The 27724-nt window shown below is 42.1% G+C and overlaps 1 protein-coding gene across 1 annotated transcript in view; it reads left to right on the top strand.

The window, feature by feature from the left end:
• abca2 (ATP-binding cassette, sub-family A (ABC1), member 2) overlaps positions 1–27724 on the top strand; it is a 553235-nt gene that overhangs the window by 495868 nt on the left and 29643 nt on the right. Inside the window, exon 45 of the mRNA XM_072240523.1 lies at positions 22328–22420. Within this exon, the coding sequence (XP_072096624.1) occupies positions 22328–22420 (93 nt within the window). The remainder of the gene's footprint in view (positions 1–22327; positions 22421–27724) is intronic.

Below are 27724 nucleotides of genomic sequence, written 5' to 3'. Positions count from 1 at the left end.
AGCTTAGAAAAGTTGTCTTTGGAGTGAAGGGAAGTGTACAAAGAAGTTTCACAGGTGCTAGGATCACAGTTTTTCCTCACCTGACTCAGGACAATTGGAATTTATAGAATTCCCTGTGAATACAGACCAGTGTACATTGGCCAGACACGGCATGCGGTGGAATCACACATCAAGGAGCACAGGAAGTGTATCTGTTTGGGTTACCCGCAGAAATCGGCGATAGCAGAACATTGCATTAGCAATGGCCATAGGACTGACTTTGGCATCACCAGTGACACTTGGGACTGCCTGCTGAAGGAAGCCACTGAAATAAAACTGCAGAATAAGAATTTTAACAAAGATGGAGGTCTCACTCTAGGTAATAACTGGAATTCAATTGTAAGCAAAGTAGGACAGTGTAAACCTGATTGGTTGAGGACTAACCAATCAGGGGTGGATGAGAGGGGTATATATACCACCAGACTAGATGTACCTAGGCATCATCCCTGATGAAGATGGCGGAGTTTGTCACTGAAACGCCGGTTAAAATTTGATGCCTGTGCCTGGCTGGGAGCCTGAGAAGAGTTTATTTGTCATAATGCTGCAAAAGTACTCAATCTTTTTTTTTAAGAAGTAACAGGTTTATCATCACTGTCTTATATGATGTGAAATTTGTTTGTAGCAAAAGTACAGTGCAGAGACATTAAAATTACTATAAATTACACAATTAATGAAAAGTGCATAAAAAAGGAATAATAAAGCAGTGTTTATGGTTTGTTCAGAAATCTGATGAGTCCAGTTCCAGGCACCACACTTTGGAAAAGATGAAAAAGCTTTGGAATGAGGGACTTTAGTTATCTGAATAGACAGATGAATCAATGCAAGGGGACCTTGTGAAAGTATTTAATACTATAGTGTATCCAGATAGAAAGAAACTGTTTCCCATTCGCAGATGGACAAAGAAACAGTGAAAATAGAACTAAGGTAATTCACAGAAGAATCAAATCTGTCCAGAGGAAATAAGAACAGAAAACGTTGGAAGTACTCAGCATCTGAGGACAGAGAAGCAGAGTTAACTGGGAAAGAGAAAACAAATTAGTTTTCAGTCATAGGGAAGGTTAGGGAATGAGAGGTAGAATAAAAGGTGAGACCAGATGAGTTATCATAGCAGTTAGAATCAGATTATGTTTTTTTTTTGTCTGTGTTACGTGTTGTGGCAAACCATGAAGAAAGAGAAAAACTGAGTCGACATGATGATGGGCCAATATGGCCAGTTCTGATACCAACAGAAGGACTGAAAAAGTAAGTGAGGTAAGGTTGGAGGGTTTAAGATTAGGTTTATAAGACTGCACCATGCTCATATAGAAGGTAAGGTGTTGTTCTTCAAACTTGTGTCGGCCCTTGTAATAACAGGGCAAGAGGCCACAGATAGATCAGAGTGGGATGGAGTTTTTAAATGGCAGTGTCCTCATAAGGATGTTGATAAAAGAGGACAAGCAAGATAGAGTAGGAAAGAGAAAGTAGGAGAAAGAAACAGTATTCTCCTAACCTTTTTGAATACGTTTTGGGCCATTGCTTAATGGTAGACTGAGGCATATGGTGGGCTTTCAGGCTATGTAATCCACTCAAGTATAATGCTGCTGGCCCACATTATTTCATGGGTGCCCATTTCTAAGCTAATTCTATCATAGCATTGATTTAGTGACACACAACATGTTGGAGGGTATCTTTGGCATGAATTGGTGGTGATTTATTGCAACCCATGATGCAATGTGCAGATGTGACAGATTTATTGGTGAGTGTGTGTTCAGACAACTTTTTAACCTTGTGCTGTCATCTCAGCACTGCTTTCTCAGAAAAAAATCATGAGGTTATTCAAAATTCAGCCAACCAAGTCAATGCTATTAAGCCCTTTCTCTGTATGGACGTTGAATACATTCTGTAGTTTATTTGTTAGTTGGGAGGCTATAGTGTGTGATAATCAATGGGAGCTTGATTAATTCATAAAAATTAATGAAGTCTTGGAATCAGTGAAGAAAACTCCAAGAATATCATCCTCTCCACCATGTGCCATGTACTAATACCTTGAATGGACCAGGACATACATAGTGTTCTTAACAGAAGTGCTGAGGACAACAGCTGAAAGGTTTAATTATACCACAGAGATTAGAATGTTCTTCCAAATGTCAGCATACCCCAGATGTTACCAGAAGACCGTTGGACGATTGACAGGTCTGGATATTCCTCCATATGTCCATTTCAATCCCAGCTATTTTGATTAATGAAAATCAATAAAACAAGACCTCGGATACCAGACATTTCAACTAAAGTCAGAAACAGACTTTAAGAGTTCGGGCAGTATCTGTGTAAAGAGATACAAGGTTCATGTTTCAGGTATAAGACCATGTAGCAGTTAATCTATTCAGTTTTACTTTTACATTTATCATAGAAGTTTGATGCAACCAAATGGTTTGTTCGGCCATCACAGAGGGCAATCGAGAGTCAAACACAGCATTACACATAAGCCAGACTGATCCAAAACAGAAAATTCTCTGACTGAAAAAATTTACATTTTATAATTGGTTTGAAGGTACAACAAGGAAGCAGGTTGCAAAGCAGATGTTATAAATATCAAGTGACCAGTAAGATATTAGAGTTACATTCTTCAATCAAGAGAAAGAAGGCAGTTGTATAATGTGCATGTTTTTTTTTCTGGTCTTGTATTATACCCAAGAGGCATAGCGTGAGCCATTCTGTTAAGGACGTTGCCTTCTGAGAATATCTGTTGAATCCTTGGTCCAATGTACTGAAATGTACTTCTGAGTTTTCTTCATGGAAGGAGATAAATAAAGTATAGTTTAACTGTACAAATATTTTTGTCCCCAAAAGCAACCATGGAAATGAACGAACAGTTGATGTTTTGGGCCAAGACCCTTCCTTATGACTAGAAAGATGTCAGTACAAAGAGGTGGGGGATGGGCAAAGAGGATAACTAGAAAATGTTAGGTGAAGCCGGGTGTGTGGGAAAGGTGAAGGGCTGGAGAGGAAGGAATCTAATCGGAGAGGAAAATGGACCATGGAAGAATGGGATGGAGAAGGGGTACCTGAGGGAGGTGATAGACAGGTGAGAAGAGGTAGGAGGCCAGAGTGGGGAATAGAAGGGGGGGGAATAGCCAACTTCTATTCCAAATGGACAAGGCACCATAGAATCATCTTAAGGAATTTTCATTTTAGGAGAAAGAAGTGCTGTAATTAGTATGTATTCTTTGAGGAATTTTGAAGTATTGAATCATTTTTAGATATTTATGACTGCCCCAAACATATTCTTCTATTCCATTCACCATTATCAGCCTTACTTGTTGTTTTGGAAACTGAACCTTCATTTATTTTCTACAAATTCTTTATTAAGAAGGATGAAAAGGCAACTTCAATGCAACTCTACCATAATGTTCCCCTAAGTAGAAAACACTAAAAGAGTCTAAGGAAAGTAGCCAATTGGTGACTAATTTTTGGTAAACCATACTGCTATTGCTCTTGTATTGGACTCTTCCAGCTTGTGTTCTTTTCTTTACAATTCATTTACAGGTTTCCCTTGCCATCCGAAGGTAGTGTTCCTATGAAATGGTTTGTAAGCCGAAATGTTGTAAAGCGAAGAAGCAATTACCATTTATTTATATGGGAAAATTTTGTGAGCGTTCGCAGACCCAAAAATAACCTACCAAATCATGCCAAATAACACATAAAACCTAAAATAACAGTAACATAAAGTTAAAGCAGGAATGATATGATAAATACACAGCCTATATAAAGTAGAAATACTTTTCCACAATCATTACTGCACTGTTCTCCGTAGCAAAAATCTCCCGCAAGCGCTCTCGGCAGAAAATCTCACAGAAGCGCTGTTGGCAAAAACACAGCGCAAGCGGTCTCCAGTAACCTTTAAGCTATGAAGCTGCCAAATCATACCAAATAACACGTAAAAATACATAGCCGATATAAAGTAGAAATAATGTATGTACAGTGTAGTATCACTTACTGGAATCGGGAAGACATCGAGCACACTGATGATGGTGTGTTAGACTGAGTCATTGCAGGCTGGGGTGGTGCAGTGGCCCCCACCCTCCAGGCTGCCGACCGATACATTGCCGTGAAGCATGCAGGGGTACAGCAGTAGCCGGGAGGTACACAGCACATCTTTAAGAAAAAAGCCGAAATAAACATTCTAATTAATTAGGTGCCGCCTGGCACGTAATTGTCGGCCCAGATCAGTACCGATTGCATCGTCTATGATCTGGGCCTCCAATGACGTGTCGGGCGGCAAAAATTAATTAACATGTTTATTTCGGCTTTTTTCTTAAAGACGTGGTGGGTGCCTCCCGGCTACTGCTGCATTCTCCACGAATCGGTATCTGTCCGAGGCCTGGGTGTTGGGATGATGGGACACTGGGGTGTCATCTCATCGTCGTCTGTTTCCATTAGAGCAGGCGGCTCATCTTCTCCTATGACTGCCCGCCTCAATGTCAAAGGTCGAGGTTCGTCGTCTGCTGTGGCTGATGTGGAAGGCTTGCTTGACTGCTGAGCCTCATGCACTTTTCTATCATACAGTTCTTTGTAAGCACTCAAACCATCCTGCAAATATCCCTTAAACCTACGTACCCTTTCAAAATTAAAGTCGTACTTTATCATTGCAGCGAAAATCTCACGCAGTTGCTTCACGTTCAGTTTGCTACTGCATTCGGTTTTGATTGTTATCCTTTCCTCTTCCAATTGCATCAGCTCTTCATCTATCAGTTCTTGGTCATGGGATGCCAAAACCTCTTCAACATCATCTTTGTCAGCTTCCACAAGCCAAACTCACTTTGTCCTTGCTTCGTTCACCACGACCGAAATGCTTGATTATGTCTAGTTTTACGCTAAGTGTAACACCCTTACGAGCTCTTTTAGGCTTTTTCGATACCATAGAACTCATCTTGCTAACAGCTGCTCACAGGCAAGTGCTAAAGCAATGCCGGTGAGAATGCAGTTCCGAATCCGGGGAGAGCGGCTGCTGGGGGCGCGTGCTGCCTTTTATCGCGCGCTGCTTTTTTTCCGTAACAGTGAAAACACCTTCTGAAAGCAAAAACAGGGTACTAATGTAGGTTTTTCGTAACAGTGAGGTTTCGTAAAGCGAACGTTCGAAAAGTGGGGGACACCTGTATATATTCATTTTTGGGAGTCATTTGAGCATTGCTGGTAAACCAGTGATTGCTCCCCAACCCTATTTGTCCCTTGAGGAGTTGCTGTCATGGCATTACAGAGGTAATTTTTTTACCACTGAGGGGTGGTCTGGAATTAATTTTAGTCCAGACATAGAGCTGTACAGCATAGAAATGGGGCTTTCAAACCACCACAGCGTTCTGACCTTTTCACCCATCTACACTAATTGCCTACATTAGGGTCATATCCTTCTATGCCTTGCCTATTGTAAGTGTCTGCCTAAATACCTGTTAAGTATAATGATTGTAGTAAATTTCTCCACTCGATCTTCAAGCAAGTTCCAGATATCAACCACTCTCTGTGTTTTAAAAGAAATTGCCCCCGAGATTGTCTTTAAGACTCCTTTCTCTCACCTAATGCACTCTTGTTTTTGGTAGTCCTACTATGTGAAAAAGATTTTGACTACTTCATCTATCTTTCACACTTAAAGATGACAACTGGCTTCTTATAGTTCTTGTAACCAGAATGAATTATTATTGGAAATTGTAGGCCTTTTCCAGTAAACTTAAATCCCACAGCTAGCATCATGTGTTTTGAACTCATACCTCTGGATTGTTCATTCGTGCTTATGGATTGCTAGTCACACAACCTATCCACTGTACCTGAGCACTGTCTTCCTCTGGGAGACCAGCTTCTCTGGCAAGACCTTTCCAAACACAAGGAACTAATGCTATTAGAATGGCTTTGACTGCTAATGAAGCAGAACAATCAATGAAGGTATCTTCTTTGACCTGCTCAGACATTAAAAAATTCCAAAATGTTTTACACTTACAATGAAGTCAGTTGTCACCTTTAAAATTTTAAAAAAGGACTATTAATAACAATAATTAGAACACAACAAAGCATTCACTATTCCATAAAATCATAGCCGATCTGATTATCACCTCAGCTCTGCATTGATCCATTTGTGCAAACTGAATTTCTTTAGACTGCATCCATCTGTGAGCTGCTGTTTCCAGGTGCTTTGTGATATCATCTATGGTGAGGGAACCAAAGCACAGCTTGGATTGTAGCTTCAATGAACATTCTTAAAACTGAATCATTTTGTGTGTGAGGGACTTGTTTGGAGGTGTTGAAAGGGTAGAGCAGCTTGTCATCAACCTGCAGCAGACATTGTGTTTGCAGACAATAAGGAATTGAAGCAAACAGAACTCAGGGTACAACCAGACTTTGTTTCATTGAATGATGGAGCAGACCCAAGGGGCCATTCTGGTGCTTCTGTTAGTATTTTCTTCAGAGGTTGTGGTGCTTAGTGTATAATTGCCCTGTAGACTTGATGGCAACACAACAATAACTAACCTAACTTGTTCCTGGGTAACACATGCAGAATTCTGGAGAAACTCAGTACTTACGGAAGGGAATAAATAGGACTGAGAACAAAGGGGGCAGCAGCCAGAAGAAGAAGGTGGGGGGGGGGTACAAGCTGGCAGGTGAGGGACACATTTAAAATCATAAAGGCAGTGCGCCATGGAAGAAGGGAAGGAAGGGGTGCACCAGAGAGAGGATACAGGCAGGTGAGGAGAAAAGTGGTGAGAGGGGAATAAGAAAGAGAGAAGGAGGAGAGGAGAGAAATTTTCACTGCCCTTTCTTATTAGATTCCTCCTTCTTTAGCCCCTTATCTCTTTCACCTATCATCTCGCAGATTGTTACGTCATCATCCCTCTACCCAACTTTCCCCTACCCTACTTTCACCTATCACTTGCCAGCTTGTATTCATTCCCCTCCCCCCATCACCTTCTTATTCTGGCTCTGCCCCCTTCTTTTCCCGTCCAAATGAAGGTTCTTGGCCCAAAACTTTGACTTTTTATTCTCCTCCATAGATCACTGCCTGACTTGCTGAGTTCCTGTAGTATTTTGTATGCATTGCTCATGATCTCCAGCATCTGCAGAATCTCTTGTGTTTGATCCTGGGCAACTTTTCTTGCTAGCCGTTTTCCCCAAATGATCAGTTACATTCTCAATATAATACATGAAATATTTGTGTTGCAAACACATTAATAAACTTGGCCATTTAAAAAAATATAGTGCCTATAAAAAGTATTCAGCCCCTCCCACCTTGGAAGTTTTCATGTTTTAATGTTTCATAGTATTGAATCATAGTGGATTTAATTTGGCTTTTTTGACATTGGTCAACAGAAAAATACTCTTCTGAGTAGAGGATAAAATGAATGCAGCAAAATTCAGGGAAATCCTGGAGAACAGCTTGATGCAGTCTGCAAGATGATTGTGACGTGGGAGAAAATTTATTTTCCAGCAAGACAATGACCCCAAGCATAAAGCCAAAGCTTCACAGGAATTAGATTGTTAAATTAGATTAGATTATGAGGACACTCAGTCCTCGTTTACTGTCATTTAGAAATACATGTATTAAAAATAATACAATGTTCCTCCAGAAAGATATCACAGAAGCACAGGACAAACCAAGACTAAAACTGTCAAAACCACATAATTATAACATATAGTTACAACAGTGCAAAGCAATACTGTAATTTGATAAAGAGCAGACCATGGGCACGGTAAAAAAAAAAGTCTCAAGTCCCGATAGCTCCATCATCTCATGCAGATGGTAGAAGGGAGAAACTCTCCCTGTCATGAACTCCAAGCACCGCAAACTTACCAATGCATTGGAAGCACCCGACTGCAGCCGACTCTGAGTCCGTCCGAAAACTTTGAGACTCCGACCAGCCCTCTGACACCGAGCACCAAGCACCATCTCTGCCGAGCGCTTCGACCCCGCCCCGGCCGCCAAGCAACAGGCGAATCCAAGGACTCGGGGCCTTCCCCTCTGGGGATTCTGGATCACACAGTAGCAGCGGCAGCGAAACAGGCATTTCAGAAGTTTCACAGATGTTCCTCCGTGCCCTCACGTCTGTCTCCATCAAATCAGGTTTGTGCACGGCACCCTACTTGACAGATAACAGATATCATTCACCGGAGCGGCCACTGCAAGCTGCGTCACGCCGCCATCTTCTCCTCCCGTCATGGCTTTAAAACAACAAAGTTAATGTCATGGAATGGCCAGGATAGAGTCCAGACCTCAATCCAATTGAGAATTTGTAGCTGGGCTTGAAAAGGGCTGCTCACTCATGATCCCCATGTAATCTGACAGAGCTTGAGCAGCTTTGTAAAGGAGAATGAGGAAAAATTGCAGTGTCCAGATGTGCAAAGCTAATAGAGACCTATCCACAGACTCAAGACTGTACAGGTACATCTACTAAATACTGACTTGAAGGGGGTGAGTAATTATGCAATTAATTATTTTGTTTTCAGTAATTATCATAAATTTAGACCAATTTGTTGAAATTTATTTTCACTTTGACATGAAAGAGTCTTATCTGTTGATCAGAGTGAAAAAAGCAAATTAAATCCACTGTGATTCGGTGATGTAAAAGAGTAAAACGTGAACACTTCTGGGGGGGGGTGAATATTTTTATAGGCACTGTATATACAATAAAACTTTAATAATCTGCACCCTCAGGTCTCAGTAGTGCTGTGCCAATATATTTGCCAGACTAGTGGATGTTACTTGTCTTACCCCGTCCATTTTTATTTCCACTTTTGGTCATGGGGCACAGTGGTCTAATACTTCAAGAACTCAGTGTGGGATCCTGATGCTTTTGTGATCCAAAGGTTCTTTGGAATGAGGCTTAAAACTTGTTGCTTATGATCATTTAAGTGCTACAAGAGCAAAGAAGCCAAAGAGCGAAGAAGCATGGGAAATGGCAAAGAGTAAAGAGAAGGGAAGAGCGGGGAAAAGGGAAAGACTCAGAGTAGTATTGTCTTCTTATGCCAGACTACTGATAACAGAGATTCCACTGATAACGTTAACCAATCAGATAGTCAGATTCAAGTAATATGATACTGGCCTTTGAAGACGGAAAAATAGAGGCAACTGTAACCATTGAAAACTCACTGAACAATTGCCTGTATGTAGGTGATTATATAAAAATACAAACAAGCATAAGAAAGTTAAACTACATGAAAAATGATAATGCTACACAACAATCTGATTGAGTTTAAAAGCAATGGATAAAAGTTCCCTAGTAAGTATAAAGGGAACCTGGCCAAAAGAACTTGTAATTTTCAGCTTGTCAAAACAGCTCACACTCCAGCCACCAACCTTGCCATATTTCTGACCCACACTGTATCCGATCCCAGCAGTGGCTCCACTGTCAATAGGCACAGTTGGCCTCATGAGTATTTGAATGCATTAATAGTAAATTTGTGGATACGAGTTCTTAGCCCACTGATGACTGAACCAGATGATAAACCATCAGGATTTCTGAACAATTGGATAATGGATTATTGGAGTTTTACTCTGCTCTTAAAGATGCTGTGGAGTAATGGAATGTTCTGTCTGTCGTGGAAAACCCCAATGCTTCGCAGTGAGGGAGGAAGGAATATTAAAATTCAGGGGAATTGCTTCTATGTACCTGAAACTATGTGCAAGTACTGAGCAGAGAGAATAAGTAAAGAAGAGCTTCGAGTGATTGGTTATGGCACACATCAACCACAGCCTACTGGTCAACCTCGACGCTTTGCAATTCGCCTACCGGAGCAACAGGTCAACGGCAGATGCCATCACTCTGGCCCTACATTCCTCCTTAGAACACCTGGAAAATAAAGACACATATGTAAGGCTCCTTTTCATTGACTACAGCTCTGCCTTTAATACCATCATTCCAAATAAACTGATTCCTAAGCTCCAGAACCTGGGCCTTAGCACTCAGATCTGCAGCTGGATCTTCAACTTCCTCACAGACAGGACCCAGGCTGTAAAAATAGGGGACAAGCTCTTCTCTACAATCACTCTGAGCACCGGTGCCCCACAAGGCTGTGTACTCAGCCCCCTGCTGTACTCACTGTACACCCATGATTGTGTAGCCAAGTTTCCATCAAACTCAATATATAAGTTTGCTGATGACACAACAATTGTAGGCCGTATCTCAGGTAATGATGAGCTTGAGTACAGAGAGGAAATTAAGAACCTGGTGCTATGGTGCGAAGACAATAACCTAACCCTCAACGTCAGCAAGATGAAGGAATTGGTTGTTAACTTCAGGAGGAGTAGCAGACTGCACAACCCCATTTACATCGGTGGTGCGCAAATGGAACAGGACAAAAGCTTTAGGTTCCTCGGTATCAATATCACAAATGACCTGACTTGGTCCAACGAAGCAGAGTCCACTGCTAAGAAGGCCCACCAGCACCTTTACTTCCTGAGAAAGGTAAAGAAATTTGGCTTGTCCCCTAAAACCCTCACTAATTTTTACAGATGCACCGTAGAAAGCATCCTTCTAGGGTGCATCACAACCTGGTATGGAAGTTGTCCTGTCCAAGACCGGAAGAAGCTGCAGAAGATCGTGAACACGGCGCAGCACATCACACAAACCAATCTTCCGTCCTTGGACTCACTTTACACCGCAAGTTGTCGGAGCAGTGCTGCCTGGATAATCAAGGACACGACCCACCCAGCCAACACATTTATTGTCCCTCTTCCCTCCAGGAGAAGGCTCAGGAGCTCGAAGACTCATATGGCCAGATTTGGGAACAGTTTTTTTCCAACTGTGATAAGACTGCTGAACGGATTCTGACCCGGATCTGGGCTGTACCCTCCAAATATCCGGACCTGCCTCTCGGTTTTTTTGCACTACCTTACTTTCCATTTTCTATTTTCTATTTAAGATTTATAATTTAAACTTTTAATATTTACTATGGATTTGTACTCCAGGGAGCGCAAAGTGCAGAATCAAATATCGCTGTGATTATTGTATGCTCTAGTATCAATTGTTTGGCGACAATAAAGTATACGGTATAAAGAATATGTATGCTTTTGCAAGTTCTTTAATGCTCTTCCGGAATCAGAATCAGCTTTATTGTCACTGGTATATGTCAAGAAATTTGTGATTTGTAGCAGCAGTGCAATGCAAGACATAAACATTACTTTAAGTTACAATAATAAATTTTTAAAAATGCAAAAAAAGGAATAACAAGGTAGTCCTTTAAAATTGTTCCGATTGTTGACCGACTGAAGCCTAATGCTTTTCCAATGACCAATGGCATTTCACCTCTTTCCCATCGCTTTATTATTTCCACTTTATTTTCAATCGGGATTGTTTTCCTTTTCTTTGATGCATCACCAGCACTTGCATCGGATTTACGCTTTGGAGTCATGGTTACAAGGGTAAATAAGAGAAAAATTTAAGCCAAATACAAAGTTACACACTCAACACAGTGTTAACGGCAACGTGATCCGACTTAAAGTGGCGGAAAGTGATCTCCTTCCTCGAGCCAATGAACTGCTGAAGCCATGCAATGTTTTCATGAGCGTCACGAAGTTTTAATATAATAGGCTTTATGGCAGTCCGTTCGTAAGTACGAGTTGTCCGTAAGTCGGACGTTCTTAACCCGGGGACTTACTGTACTAGTTGATGGCAGTCAAAGGTGGGGCAGCAGTTCAGCAAATTCTCCAAGGGGACGGGTGTGAGAGTTGCCGTTCTATCAATTTCCTTTCCTTTTACACACTATTCCATCACCAAGAGAAAGGCGGTACAAGATGTGTCTAACCCGCTGCTGTCTGTAAGAAGTTTGTTTGTTCTCCCCGTGACCATGTGGGTTTCCTCTGGGTGCTCCGGTTTCCTCCCACAGTCCAAAGACATACCGGTTGTTAAGTTAATTGTAAATTGCCCTATGATAAGGCTATGATTAAATCAGGAAATTGCTGGCCAACACGTCGTATCACAATAAATAAATAAATAAATGAAACCCCAAAAGAAATTGAGAAGTTGAATAAAGAATGTAAAAAGAATCTTAAGAAAGAAATTAGAAAAGCTAAAAGAAGATATAAGGTTGCTTTGGCAAGTAAGGTGAAAATAAATCCAAACGGTTTCTACCATTATGTTAATAGCAAAAGGATAGTGAGGGATAAAATTGGTCCCTTAGAGAATCAGAGTGGACGGCTATGTGCGGATCCAAAAGAGATAGGGGAGATTTTGAACAATTTCTTTTCTTCGGTATTCACTTAGGAGAAGGATATTGAATTGTGTAAAGTAAAGGAAACAAGAAGGGCAGTTATGGAAAGTATGACAATTAAAGAAGAGGAAGTACTGGTGGTTTTAAGGAATATAAAAGTGGATAGGTCTCCAGATCCAGACAAGATTGTCCCTAGGACATTAAGAACCCGTTATCAGAAGATTGATGCCGATAAGAGGACAATGGGGGAACATGCAAGGTGCTAATAAGAGAGAGACGAGAGAGATTACCGAAAGGAGACATGGTTCCGAGTATTGTCAGAGACCGGTGGCTTTGAACCCTGAACTGTTTGAAGTTTGATGGACAGGCGATACCCCAGCAGGGGGATAAAAAGGGACAGGTTCGCTAAGGCAACGCACACACAACTCCATGAGGTAACGAGACCCTGAAAGCGGTGAGCCCCCCCACAAGTTGTTGAGAGTTTTTGGAGGTCTGGTCGCGGGACCAGCCATAGACGCACAGGGTGGAAAGGTACGGTCGGGCGGGAACCTGGTGTGTGTGTCCGCCCTTGCCTGGGTGCCGGGTTTACCGCAGAAGAACGATCGTATCTGGAACGGAGGGGTCACAGTCGGTGACCTCAGAAGACATTACAAAGGGCTCGCCCGAAAGCTACCTGCAAGGAATATCGAAGGTCTGTTTGGAAACCGATTTGCATATTCATTCGTTCTCTCTCTCTCTCTCTCTCTCTCACCCCAACAATACGACGGCGGCTACTGCGAACTGAATTAAACTGGACTCTGCGTCACTTGATGACTGGATCATCTTACCCCTAGACTGCGATAGAGCTTGATTGATCCTATTATCCTAGTTCTGTGTACATGTGTGTTTTACCATTGCTAAACTGTTGCATTTATATCCTTTTGATTAGAGTACTGTGTTGCTTATTTCTTTAATAAAACTTTCTTAGTTCCAGTAATCCAGACTCCAACTAAGTGGTCCATTTCTGCTGGTTTGACAACCCAGTTACGGGGTACGTAACAGGAAGTACTGGCGGTTTTAAGGAATATAAAAGTGGAAAAGTCTCCGGGTCCGGACAAGATAGTCCCTAGGGCATTGAGGGAAGTTAGTGTGGAAATAGCAGGGGGTCTGACAGAAATATTTCAAATATCATTAGAAACGGGGATGATGCCGGAGGATTGGCGTATTGCTCATGTGGTTCCATTGTATAAAAAGGGTTCTAAGAGTAAACCTAGCAGTTATCGGCTTGTGAGTTTGACGTCAGTCGTGGGTAAATTGATGGAAAGTATTCTTAGGGATGGTATATATAATTATCTGGATAGACAGGGTCTGCTTAGGAACAGTCAACATGGATTTGTGAGTGAAAGGACATGTTTGACAAATCTTATTGAATTTTTTGATGAGGTTACTAAGAAAGTTGACGAGGGTAAAGCGGTGGATGTTGTCTGTATGGACTTCCCGTAAGGCCTTTGACATGGTTCCATATGGAAGGTTAGGTAGGAAGGTTCAATTGTTAGGCATTAATATGGAAGTAGTAAAATGGATTCAGCAGTGGCTAGATGGGAGACGCCAGAGAGTAGTGGTGGACAACTGTGTGTCAGATTGGAAGATGGTGTGTAGCAGTGTGCCTCAGGGATCTGTACTGGGTCCAATGTTGTTTGTCATATATATTAATGATCTGGATGATGGGGTGGTAAATTGGATTAGTAAGTATGCAGATGATACTAAGATAGGTGGCATTGTGGATAATGAAGTAGGTTTTCAAAGCTTGCAGAGAGATTTAGGCCAGTTAGAAGAGTGGGCTGAAAGATGGCAGATGGAGTTAAATGCTGAAAAATGTGAGGTGCTACATTTTGGTTGGACTAATCAAAATAGGACATACATGGTAAATGGTAGCGCATTGAAGAATGCTGTAGAACAGAGGGATCTAGGAATAATGGTGCATAGTTCCCTGAGGGTGGAATCTCATGTGGATAGGGTGGTGAAGAAAGCTTTTGGTATGCTGGCCTTTATAAATCAGAGCATTGAGTATCGGAGTTGGGATGTAATGTTGAAATTGTATACGGTATTGGTAAGGCCAAATTTGGAGTATTGTGTACAGTTCTGGTCACCAAATTATTGGAAAGATGTCAATAAAATTGAAAGAGTACAGAGGAGGTTTACTAAAATGTTGCCTGGGTTTCATCTCCTAAGTTACAGAGAAAGGTTGAACAAGTTAGGTCTTTATTCTTTGGAGCGTAGAAGGTTGAGGGGGGACTTGATAGAGGTGTTTAAAATTATGAGGGGGATTGATAGAGTTGACGTGGATGGGCTTTTTCCATTGAGAATGGGGGAAATTGAAACAAGAGGACATGAGTTGAGAGTTAAAGGGCAAAAGTTTAGGGGTAACACAAGGGGGAACTTCTTTACTCAGAGAGTGGTAGCTGTGTGGAACGAGCTTCCAGCAGAAGTGGTTGAGGCAGGTTCGATGTTGTCATTTAAAGTTGAATTGGATAGATATATGGACAGGAAAGGAATGGAGGGTTATGGGCTGAGTGCAGGTGAGCGGGACTAGGTGAGAGTAAAAGTTCGGCACAGACTAGAAGGGCTGAGATGGTCTGTTTCTGTGCTATAATTGTTATATGGCTTTATGTTATATGGTTAAGCATTCAGAATATTATCTGACTATCACTATAATGCGCTCCCTCAGACCTGGTCAGATGTTTAACTTGGTTAACATTTTCAAAGCCCCGATGGCCAAGAAACAACCTTACTTCATCGTGTCTAACTATTTCCATTCCATCCTTTATTTGTAAAGTCAGGGAAACAGATTAACACCGAGCAAACAGTAAAAATTCCATTTGAACTCTGATTTGGACAGCTGCATTGGTGATTTATGCTCTGTAGTTCTTACACATTTTAACTATCAAACCTGCAATTATAGTCCTGGCTAGAGCCATCAATCACATTTATAACCAAATACTTATTAAATTGTTTCACAATGTCATATAATTCCTAAATATTCTTGGACCATATTAAAATACGGTCACAAATAGCTGTCAGTGAGTTTCAGTATGTGCCAGAGTCTTGTTACAGCAGGAAAGAGTGAGCAATTTCAAGTTCCTGGGTGCCACTGTCTCTGAGGATCTATCCTGGACCCAACATATCGATGCAGCTACAAAAAAAACATGGCAGCAGCTATATTTCATTAGGAGTTTGAGGAGATTTGGTATGTCTCCAAAGACACTCCCAAGTTTCTACAGATGTACCATGAAGAGCGTTCTACCTGGCTGCATCACTGTCTGATATGCGAGGGGTGGGGCGCTACTACACAGGATCAAAAAAAGCTGCAGAGAGCTGTAAACCTAGTCAGCTCCATCATGGGCACTAGCCTCCATAGTATCCAGGAATGATGTCTGGAAAAGGCAGCATCCATCATGAAGGACCCTCATCACCTAGGACGTGCCCTCTTCTCATTGCTATCATCAGGAAGGAAGTACAAAAGCCTGAAGGCGCACACTCAACAATTCAGGAACAGCTTTTCCCTTCTGAGTGGACATTGAATCTGTGAATACTACCTCACTACTTTTTTTAATTTCTATTTTTGCACTACTTATTTATTTTAACTCTTTAATGTACATGTATTTAACTGTAAATCATGTTTTCTATTATTATGAGTTGCTTTGTACCGCTGCCTTAAAGATAGCAAATTTCACAACATATGCCGGTGATATTAAACCTGATTCTGATTCTGTTTCTGAAAAGGAAACTGGATAACCCATCAAATTCATACCAATTCTTTGTACAAGCAATCTAACTCATCTCTCTCCTCATGATATTGCATATTCTTTCTTTTCCAACAATTAACCTGTTCCCAATTGAACACAGGTATAAGCAATGAAAGCAGAAGTGTGCCATGTGTCCACTCAAGTTTATTTATTATTTTACCTCAGTATCATTTCTTCACTTGCGTTGATTCCCTTAAAAGTCCACCAATCTCTATTACAAACATACATGGTGACTGATTCTCCTGGTAGAAAATTCCAAACATTTAATACTGTACAGGTGAATAAATTTCTTTTTGCCTCAATTCTTTATAGCTGACCTCCTATGACCCTGTGACCCTGGTTCTAGACATCACATAGAGCAGGGGTTCCCAACCTGGTTCCACGGACTCCTTTGATATTGTCCATGGCATAAAAGAGGTTGGGAATCACTGCCATAGAGGAAACCTCCTTCTTGCACCCACTCTGTAAAATCCCAAAAGAGTTTTATTTACTTCAGTGAGATCACCGCTTGCTCTTCTAAGCCTATGGTGAACATTTACTGTCCTATCTCTGTTAATTTTACGCTCTTCCCTTGGATAGGGAGGTAAGACCAGCACAAAATATACCAGGTGCAGTCTCGCAAGGAGCCTACGTGATTACAATATAACAGCTTTTCTGTTGTGCTAAATCATCTTGCAGTAAAGACCAACAGACCGTTTATCTTCATAATGGCTTGCTCTACCTACACATTACCTTTAAGTGATTTCTAAGGTCTCTCTGATATAAGTCCTTTCAATCTTCTGCTAGTTATCACCATTCTATTTTTTTTACCAAATTAGATGACTCTAAACATTATTTACGATCTGTGTTGTTCACATCCATTCAGTTAGCTTGACCACATTCCCTCAAGTCTCCGTAGAGTTATGGAGTTAGACAGCACAGCAACAGATCCTTTGGCCTCGCTCATCCTTGACAACCAAGGTGTATATCTGATCTAATCCCACTTGCCTATGTCTGGCCCACATCCCTCCAGTTCGAATTTGTTCAAGTTCAACTTATTGTTATTCAACCATACGCATGTTCAATATGCCACCAAATGAAACAATGTTCCTCTGGACCAAGGTGCACAACACAATATATATAAGTCAGACACACAACACATAAGGTAATGTTACCAAAAACAAATTAACAAATAATAAGGTGCATTCATGACACAAGTTACAAAGTAAACAGTATAACGCTACTGCTGTTTCATACATGATGAGACCTGGATGGTGTTAAGGAGTTCAGTAGTCTCGAGGCCTGGGGGGGATAAAGCTCCTTCCCTTTCTCCTATGATCTACTCTCCTCTCCTATCAAATTCTTTCTGCTCCAGTCCTTGACTAGCTTCACCTGTCGCCTTCCGGCTAGCCTCCTTTCCCATACCCCACCCTTTTATTTTGGCATCTTTCACCTTCCTTCTGAATCCTGAAGAAGGGTCTTGTCCCAAAATGTTGACTGTTTATTGTTTTCCATAGATGCTGCCTGACCTGAAATCAGCAGGTCATTTTGTGTGTAGTTCTTGTCCTAATGCTATGGTACCTCCTGCCTGATGATAAGGAGTCAAAGAGATTGTTGGCCGGATGGGAGGGATCATTGAGAATGCTAAGTGTCCTGCATGTGCAGCACTCCAGATAAATATCTCTGACTGCAGTCCTCGCAATCCTTTGTAGGGACTTGTGGTCAGATGCCTTGTAATTCCCGTACCAGACGATGATACAGCTGGTCAGGGCACTTCCAATGGTGCTCCTGTAAAAATTGGTTAGATTGGAGAGGGGAAGTTCACTCACCTCAATTTCCTCAGGAAGTAGAGGCACTGCTGTGCTTCCTTTGTGATGTTATTGGGTTTGCTGACCACAAAGTTCTAAACTTAAGCAAAGACTTTAAGCCTACTGGATATAAATAGCCATGAATACTCTCACTAAAGGGAGATTATGCTGTAACCATCTGATCTTCAAGGCCTAGTTTATTTCCCTGGTTATTCCCTAAGGTGACTTTAGCTGAAAATACCACTATTCGAATGGTGGATCTCTCGCCCTACCAAGGAGAATATACTTCCAACTATCAAAGTAGTTTAAAAAACAGTTCATTTATTTTCAATGATACACATCTAAATCCACACAATTCTGTTAAAATACACGTACAGCTCATGGAGGATTTCTACCTTAAACATTTTCCAATTACAAACAATAGGTACCATTAATGCTGTAGAGGGACCAGGTGAGATAGTCCGTTAATTTGGTGCTCCTAACTTTCCCATGGAGGTGCCTAGGACTTCCTGCATCCTCCTCATAGGCCACATTCCCCCTTAGCTTTGTGCCATATGTAAACTTTGATATATTACACTTGTCTCCTTCAATCAAATTATTAATATTGGTTGTGAATAGCTGCACCCTCTCACCATTTCCTCCAACAACCTACTAGTTGCAGCTTCCCAGCCCAAAATTTATTCATTTAGAGTTACTAATGGCTCCTTTATTAACCAGTCCTCAATCCATACAAGTATAGTATACAGGTATTATTTTTTCTCTGTTTTAAAAATTTCCTGTGTAACCCCGTAGCATAGTGCCACATCCACTTGTCAACACTTCTCTGTACTAGTCACAAGATTGAAACATTATTCTGTCCCTTAATGATTGGTTAACTGTTTTATTGTCTTATTGTTCCCTAATTCACCTGAATCTTTTTAAAATTGTATACATATATCTGCATTTCCAGCATGTGCCAGTTGCACTAAACTCCCTTGAATTTTGGAGTGTGACAACCTGTACAGCCACAACCTCCGTAGCCACTTCCATCAAACCTTTGGAATGCTGATTATCAGCTTCTTTCCTTTCAACAAATTTCTCCAGAACCTATTTTCATAAAAAGCTGTTCTTTTCAGCTGTCTATTTATGCTGGACCTGTTGTTCCCCATATTACAATTGAAACCATCTCCACCACAATACCGGGTTGCGGATTCCAGATGTGAAGCACTGTAAGAAAGCTGCTCCTTCTATTTTGTGACTCCTCTATCAAGAGAAGCATATTCTCACTATCTACTCTGTTTTTCATCTTTATGATGTTAAGGATGTCCATAAGATCCCCATATAATATATTCTGTTTATAAAAATGATCCCATCTCCTCCAGCACATCCGCATAACTGGAGCTCCATGGGTTATGACCAAATAAATGGCTAGAGTCACTTAGCACTTTTATGCAAGTGCGTTTATTAGGTGTGTCAAAAGTCAAACTTAGAAAAAATAGCAAAGAGAAAGATGTCAATATTTAGAAAAAGATATTTACCAGGAAACACATTAATAGCTCCATGCTATTTTGTCCAGTGTGAACTCCTGGCAGCTCTGATATCTATTTCTCCCACTGAGAGCGATGACCCTCTTTTATTAGGCACCAGGATGTACTATCTTTAATTACCCACAAAGTTAATTTAGACTACACATGAATTAGAATATGATGCACCCCACAGTTACAAAATAGCCAGGAGTATCTACCTTAAATACAGTATATAAACAATATATACACATTTACACATCCCCATTACTGAAGAAATTGAATATTTCACTGTGTATGACGGAGAAAGCGCCATAAAGCTAACCCTTTAGGGCCCATTATTAGAATATACCAGTCTACTGGGGGAAGACATTGAAGTATACACACCCAGCACAATGACAAAGCAATGTTTGTGCATGTGGATGTGTAAGGAGTGTGTTTACCGAGTCCTCTCAATTGTGTTCTTTATCTCTGAAATCATTTTTGTTACTCCCTCAAGCCTGAGCACATTGTAGCACTGTGGCTTTTTCATTCATTCTGCATTTCATTCTTTAAATTTTATATTTAATTTAAATAAAATTAATATATTTTAAATTTAATATTTAACTAATTTATTTCCAAAGTATTATGATAAAAACTTTTTTGCAAGGTATACATGAGGCTGCTGATGTTTACTTTCATTTTTAAACTTCCTCATGCATCCAATGAAAATTATATTTAGCCTCTTGTGTCAGTGTTTGTACTTTACAAAATGATTATCAGCTTTTCATCTAAGATAGGTTTCATTTATTTTTATGATAATACAATAAGACATAGCAGCATGAGCAGATTCTTTTGCACTTTGAACGTGCCCCATCATTTATCAAGTTCAAACTTGATCTTGTATCTTTGTACCATTTTCCTACACTGTCCTTATTTCTGTTGGCTATCTCAACACCCCACAGTTGCAATGGTGAAAGAAGCTTTCCAAAAAATGAAGACTATATTAACAGACAAAGACGAGCATGTACACTAGAAACAGAATACGCAGAGCTACATTTATTCTATCCTGACTTATGGAAGTGAATGCTGGACCATTTCTCCAGCAATGGAAAAGAGACTAGTAGAAGCAGCTGAATTATGGTTCTATAGGAGAATGTTAAAAATATCACGGACTACACACACATCAAATGAAGAAGTCTCAGAAGAGCCCAAGCGGTTAGATCACTCATACCAACAATAAGAGAAAAACAACTCAGATTCCTAGGACACATCATGTGGAAAGATGAACTGGAAAAACTCATACTCTCTGGAAAGATCGAGGGGAGCTAACCTGGAGGAAGACCTTGGCTTATGTACATCAAAAGCATAACCAGGCGGCTACACATCGAAGAAATGGAAGTCATCCAAAGAACGAGGGATAGATCTATATGGAAAACCACAGTCACCAATGTCCACATCGGATATGGTACCTAAACAGACAGATCTCAACATCCAGAAATTGATTGATCTTGGTTTTTTATGAAAACAGCTGAGTCTCTGGTTCTCTGTGGTAGATAATTCCAAAGATCCATCACCTTCTGCATAAAGAAATTTGATCTCTTCTGTCCTTTATATTTGCAGTTATAAACAGTGAAAAGATCTGATATTTAAAGCACTTCCAGAGCCTTAAAACTACTACAGCCGCACATCACAGCTCTAGCGGCACAGGTTCAGTCCTAATCTTTGGTGCTGTCTGTGTAGAGTTTCCATGTTCTCCCTGTGACTACGTGCACTTTCTCCTGATTTTCCTTTTTATTCCCCACATCGCAATGGAATTAACATCAGAATTAGACTCTGATTTAATAGCACCGGCATATGTCATGAAATCTGTTCTTATGCAGCTGCAGGACATTGCAATACATAATAAAAACAGTGAATAACAGTAAAAAAAATTGTGTGTGTGTTAAATTAAATAATAGTGCAAAAACAGTAGTGAGGCAGTTGTTCGTGGGTTCATTATCCATTCAGAAATCTGATGGCGAAGGGGAAGAAGCTGTCCTGAATCATTGAGTGTATGCCGTCAGGCTCCTGTATCTTCTCCCTGATGGTAGGATGAGAAGAGGGCATGTTCTGGGTGATGGGGGTCTTAAATGATAGATGCCACCTTTTTGAAGCATCATTCCTTAAAGATGTCCTGATGACTAAGTTTACAACTTTCTGCAGCTTATTTTGATCCTGTGCAGTGCCCCCCCCCCATACCAGATGGTGATGCAGCCAGTTAGAATACTTTTCATGGTACATCTGTAGAAATATGTGAGAGTCTATGGTGACATATCAAGTTTCCTCAAACTCCTAATGAAATATAGCCCCTGTTGTGCTGCCTTTGTAACTGCATCGATATGTTGAGCCTGGGATAGATTAGTAGGCTAACTGGCCACTGTACATTGCCCCTTCTGTGTAGTGTGCAGTGGAATCTGGGGGGAGCTGATGAATGTGTAGGCAGTATAAAATAGGATTAATGTAAATGGGTGCTTTATAGTTAATGGACTTGGTGGGTGAAGTTGCCTGTTTCCATGTTGAACAATTCTGACTCTGTGACAAATTAAATATTTATTTGTTGGTGGAATTTGTATACAAATGTGTAATGAAATGTGTTCATAGGTAGAATAGTTTTGCTGATCAAAGATGTTTGAGCTTAATATAAACTACGTTTCAGGCTTAATTGAAGTGGAAAAGGATCTAGTACCTTTTGAAGGTGAATTCTGTTTCTGAAAGGGAATTGAAATTGTAAAAAAAAAGATTTGTGTACTACTGATTACTCAGACTCAATTTTAGTTGATTTTTGCCTTTTTTTTTAGCAATTCAGTTATGCGGCCATTTAAAAAAAATCAATGCACATGAACTTCCAATTTAAACCACACAGTGAACTGAATTGTAGGAAGAAAATGTGAAAACATCTAGTGAGTAAAACTGATGACCAATGAGCCAGATAAGAATATATCCTTCTCTCCATTATTGACTGTGTTATGACATGCGAGTAGAAAGTAGCTTGCTGTTTCTAATTTGCTTCCTTTTATGTCCACAGCATGGAGGAATGTGAGGCATTGTGCACAAGACTGGCAATCATGGTAAATGGGCGGTTCAGGTGTCTCGGCAGCATTCAGCACTTGAAAAACCGGTAACTTCACATTCCAGTTCTTTTCCAACCCTGATCGCAGTCAGCTCGCTGTTTCCCTTTAATGACACTGTTCTTCATTTTCTTGGGCACAGAGTTCTTTTGAATCAAAAGAATCAAAAATAAACTTCACACTTTGGTAATGAGCACTGTTGACACCACTGCCCCCCAATTTACACAGTGATGGCTCCACTGTGTCTGCTGTCTGACACCCTTTCTCAAGTTGTCTACATGGAGAGAGGCTGGGCGGGCAAGTGGATTTTGCATGAATCATGCTTGACGATCAGTGATATTCTGACAAGTTGTATATTTACTGCATATCCAAAACAAACAAGAAGGCAACTTTCACACCTAAGGCAAGGTGATCCCACTAAACGACACACACTAAATGCTGGAGGAACTCAGCAGGCCAGGCAGCATCCATGAAAAAGAGTTCAGTCGACGTTTCAGGCCAAAACCCTTCAACAGGACTGGAGGAAAAAAGATGAGGAGTGGATTTAAAAGGTGGGGGAAGGGGATGGAGAAAGACAAGGTGATAGGTGAAACCGGGATGGGGAGTGGTAAAGTAATGAATTGGCAAGTTGATTGGTGAAAGAGATACAGGGCTGGAGAAGCGGGGAATCTAATAGGTGAGGACAGGAGGCCATGGAAGAAAGAAATAGGGACAGGAGCACCAGAGGGAGGTGATGGGCAGGCAAGGAGATGAGGTGAGAGAGGGAAATGGGAATGGGGAATGGTGAAGGGGGGTGCATTACTGGAAGTTCGGGAGGTCGATATCCATGCCATCAAGTTGGAGGCTACCCAGATGGAATATAAGATGTTGTTCTTCCAACTTCAGTGTGGCTTCATCACAACAATGGAGGAGGCCATAGACAGACATATTGGAATGGGAAAGGGAAGTGGAATTAAAATGCATGACCACTGGGAGACCCTGCTTCTTCTGGCGAATGGAGCGTAGGTGCTCAGCAAATCAGTCTCCCAACCTGCCTCGGGTCTCACAGATAAACAGGAAGCCACACTGGGAGCTCTGGATACAGTATATGACCCCAACAGACTCACAGGTGAAGTGTCACCTCACCTGGAAGGACTGTTTGGTAGTGATAGAGGAGGTGTAGGGTCAAGTGTAGCTCTTGTTCCATGTACAAGGATAAGTGCCAGGAGGGAGAGCAGTAGGGAGGGATGAATGGACAAAGGAGTCACATAAGGAGCGATCCCTGCTGAAAGCAGAGTTTGGGGGGGGGAGGAGATGTGCTTGGTGAAAGGATCCTGTTGCAGATGGCGGAAGTTACAGAGAATTATATGCTGGATGCAGAGACTGGAGGAATGGTAGATGAGGACCCAAAGGAAACCCTATCATCCCCCCCCCCCCCGACTTTCTGCTTTCTGCAGGGATCACACCCTATGCGAGTCCCTTGTCCATTAGTCCCTTCCCACTGATCTCCCTCCTGGCACTTATCCTTGCAAATGGAACAAGTGATACACCTCCTCCCTCACTACCATTCATGGTCCCAAACAGTTCTTCCAGGTGAGGTGACACTTACCTTTGTGTCTGCTGGGATCATATACAGCGTCCGATGCTCCCGGTGTGGCCTTCTGTGTATCGGTGAGACTCAATGCATGTTAGGAGATTGCTTTGCCAAGCACCTATGCTCCATCTGCCAGAAAAAGCAGGATCTCCCAGTGGCTACCCATTTTAATTCAATTTCCCATTCCCATTCTGATATGTCTATCCATAGCCTCCTCTACTGTTGCGATGAAGCCACACTCAGGTTGGAGGAACAACATCTTATATTCCAGTTGGGTAACCTCCAACCTGATGGCATGAACATTGATTTCTCGAACTTCTAGTAATGCCCCCCCACCCTTTCTCCTTCACCATTCCCATCCCCTTTTCCTTCTCTCACTTATTTCCTTGCCTGCCCATAGACTCCTGTTACGTACCCCGTAACTGGATTGCCAAACCAGCAGAAATGGATCACTCAGTTGGAGTCTGGATTACTAGAACTAAGAAAGTTTTAGTAAAGAAACAAGCAACACAGTAATCAAAAGGATAATAAATGCAACAGTTCAGCAATGATAAACACACGTGCACAGAATTAAGATAACAGTATCAATCAAGCTCTATCGTTGTCTAGGGGTAAATGACCAATTTCAAAGTGACACAAAGTTCAGTCCAATTTAGTTCAGTTCGCAGTAATCGTTGCCATGGCGATGGACAACATCAGGGGAGGGAGAGAGAGAACGAGAACGACTGATCATTCAGAACGGCTTCCACTCACAGACCTGCGATATTGCTCACAAGCAGCTTTCGGGCGGGTCCTTTGTGATGTCACCTGAGGTCACCAACTGTGACCCCTCCTCCAGATGCGGTCGATCCTCTCTCCGTCTCCTTCCTTGGGGCAAAGCACCTGGACGCAAAGTGTCCGACTTTCCCGCAATTATAACAGACGACCCCAGGAGACTTCCTGCCAGACTGCTCCCGGTCTACCTTATCCTTCTCACTAGTCCCCGGCTTACTTTCTGACTTTTCCGGCGACTCTCCCCGCCATCCTCACTACCCTTCTGGTAGCCTTTACTCGGGGCAAACTTCATTTTATGCGTCAACGCATACTCATCCGCTAACTTAGCAGTTGCAGCTAACGTGGCTGCCTCTTTCTCATCGAGGTAGGGTCTCATACCCTCAGGGACACAACCTTTAAACTGCTCAATCAGGATCAGCTGTAGCAGTCTGTCATAATCCCCCTCTACCCCCTTTGAGGCGCACCAACGCTCACAATATGTCTGCATCTCACGGGCAAACTCCAAATACATGCGGTCCCACTGCTTCCTCGCATTCCAGAACCTATGCCGGTATGCCTCCGGGACCAACTCATAAATCCTGAGGATGGCCTCTTTCACCACCTCATACCTCTGGGCATCTTCCGCGGACAAAGCTGAGTAAGCTTCTTGGGCTTTCCCTTTCAGTACACTCTGAAGTAACACAGCCCACTTATCCCTCGGCCAATCCTGACTTATAGCCACTTTTTGGAAATGGAGGAAGTACCGATCCACGTCGGTATCGTCAAATGGGGGAACCAGCCTAACCTCCTGGGTCTCCCGGAACCCTCCACCTTGGTTCGGCACGAGCCCCTGCTCTGCCCTTAACCTTAACTTCTCCAGCTTGAATTCCCTTTCCCTCTGTTTCTTCAACTGCTGCAACTGTGTGTGTGTGTCTGTCTGTCTCTCTCTCTCTCTCTCTCTCTCTCTCTTCTCTCTCTCTCTCTTCTCTTTCTCTCTCTTCTCTCTCCAACTGTCTCTCTCTCTCTCTTGACTTTCTACCTCTCCCTCCTTCTCTTCTCGCTCCAACTGTCGTACCCGGAACTCGTGCTCGAGTCTCAGTTTTTCAAGCTGCACCTGTACCGTGTCTCCAGCAGGTTTTTCAATAGACACCACCCCCAGCTAGCCTTGGCGAAACACACCTTTAGATACATAGTGCTCTACAATAGCTCTGTGTATCTCCTCTCTCCTCATTGTTGACTTCCCCTTAGCAAGATTCAACCGTTTGGCCACAGCTACCAATTCCGATTTCCTGGCATCCTCTAATGCCTCCAAGGTCGGCGCCTTTATAAATTCCTCAGCCTCCATTTCTGCTGTTTGTCTTTTCTTTCTTTCGGGAATTTTAACCCAATCAATTTACTCCGTCCCAAATTTAGCGTTCAAAATCCCGGACGAGCCCCCACTTATGTTACGTATCCCGTAACTGGGTTGCCAAACCAGCAGAAATGGATCACTCAGTTGGAGTCTGGATTACTAGAACTTAGAAATTTTTATTAAAGAAACAAGCAACACAGTAATCGAAAGGATAATAAATGCAACAGTTCAGCAATGATAAACACACATGTGCACAGAATTAAGATAACAGCATCAATCAAGCTCTATCGTTGTCTAGGGGTAAATGACCAATTTCAAAGTGACACAAAGTTCAGTCCAATTTAGTTCAGTTCGCAGTAATCGTTGCCATGGCGATGGACAACGTCAGGGGAGGGAGAGAGAGAACGAGAACGACTGATCATTCAGAACGGCTTCCACTCACAGACCAGCAATATTGCTCACAAGCAGCTTTCGGGCGGGTCCTTTGTGATGTCACCTGAGGTCACCAACTGTGACCCCTCCTCCAGATGCGGTCGATCCTCTGCAGTGAACCCGGCACCCAAACAAGGGTGGACACACACCGGGTTCCCGCTGATCGTACCTTTTCCACCCTGTGCGTTTAAGGCTGATACCCCGATCAGCCGTCCAAGAACTTCCCACCGACTTGTGAGAGGCGCACCGCTTCCAGAGTCTCGTTACCTTGAGTGTCGTGTGTGTCCTGCCTTAGCGAACCTGTCCCTTTTTATCCCCCTGCTGGGGTATCGCCTGTCCATCACTTCAAACAGTTCAGGGTTCAAAGGGGGAGCCGCTCTAGACAGCTCTCTCTCCCGTCCCTTCATTACACATCTCCAGATCACCTGTCCATCACTTCAAACAGTTCAGGGTTCAAAGGGGGAACCGCTCCAGACAGCGCTCTCTCCTGTCCCTTCATTACACATCTCCAGATGCTGCTTCATTGTTCCTTATCTCTCCTTCCCCTGAGGACAGGTGGCAGACCAACTGCTGATGCCACTGATGCTATCCCAGGCCAGCAAACATCTTAATTTATGTGTATTCTCGTCACACTCCCTCAGTTGCTCTTCCCTTCTTTCTTTCTTCCATGGCCTTCTGTCCTCTCCTGTTACATTCCCCCTTCTCCAGCCCCGTATCTCTTTCACCAATCAACTTCTCAGCTCTTTACTTCACCCCTCCTAATCCTGGTTTCACCTGTCACCTTGCATTTCTCCCTCCCTCCCCCACCTTTTAAATCTACTCCTCATCATTTTTTCTCCAGTCCTGCTGAAGAGTCTCAGCCTGAAATGTCGACTGTACCCTTTTCCATAGATGCTGCCTGGCCTGCTGAATTTCTCCAGCTGTTTGTGTGTGTTGCAAGGATTTCCAGCATCTGCAGACTTTTATCTTGTTTGTGATCCCACTAAAACTGATTATTCTCAAAGTGCTTGTCAAGTCAAAACTTACTATATGACATAGCCAACTGCACAACACAGATTCTTCAGGAACTTTGAACAGCCCAACATCCTTTTGTGTGTTAGGATAAAAGCAGACACAGAATAAATATGCAAATGTTGAAATAAATAGGGATTTTGGGAGCGATATCAGAGATTGGTTTTAATAATGAATTTTTGAAGAATTTTTAAAACTAGAGATAGAGCTACTGAGTAATGGGTTGATGGCTTT

Source organism: Mobula birostris, chromosome 22, assembly GCF_030028105.1.
Source record: "Mobula birostris isolate sMobBir1 chromosome 22, sMobBir1.hap1, whole genome shotgun sequence".
Classification (NCBI taxonomy): domain Eukaryota; kingdom Metazoa; phylum Chordata; class Chondrichthyes; order Myliobatiformes; family Myliobatidae; genus Mobula; species Mobula birostris.
This window is presented reverse-complemented; position numbering and strand designations above follow the sequence as displayed.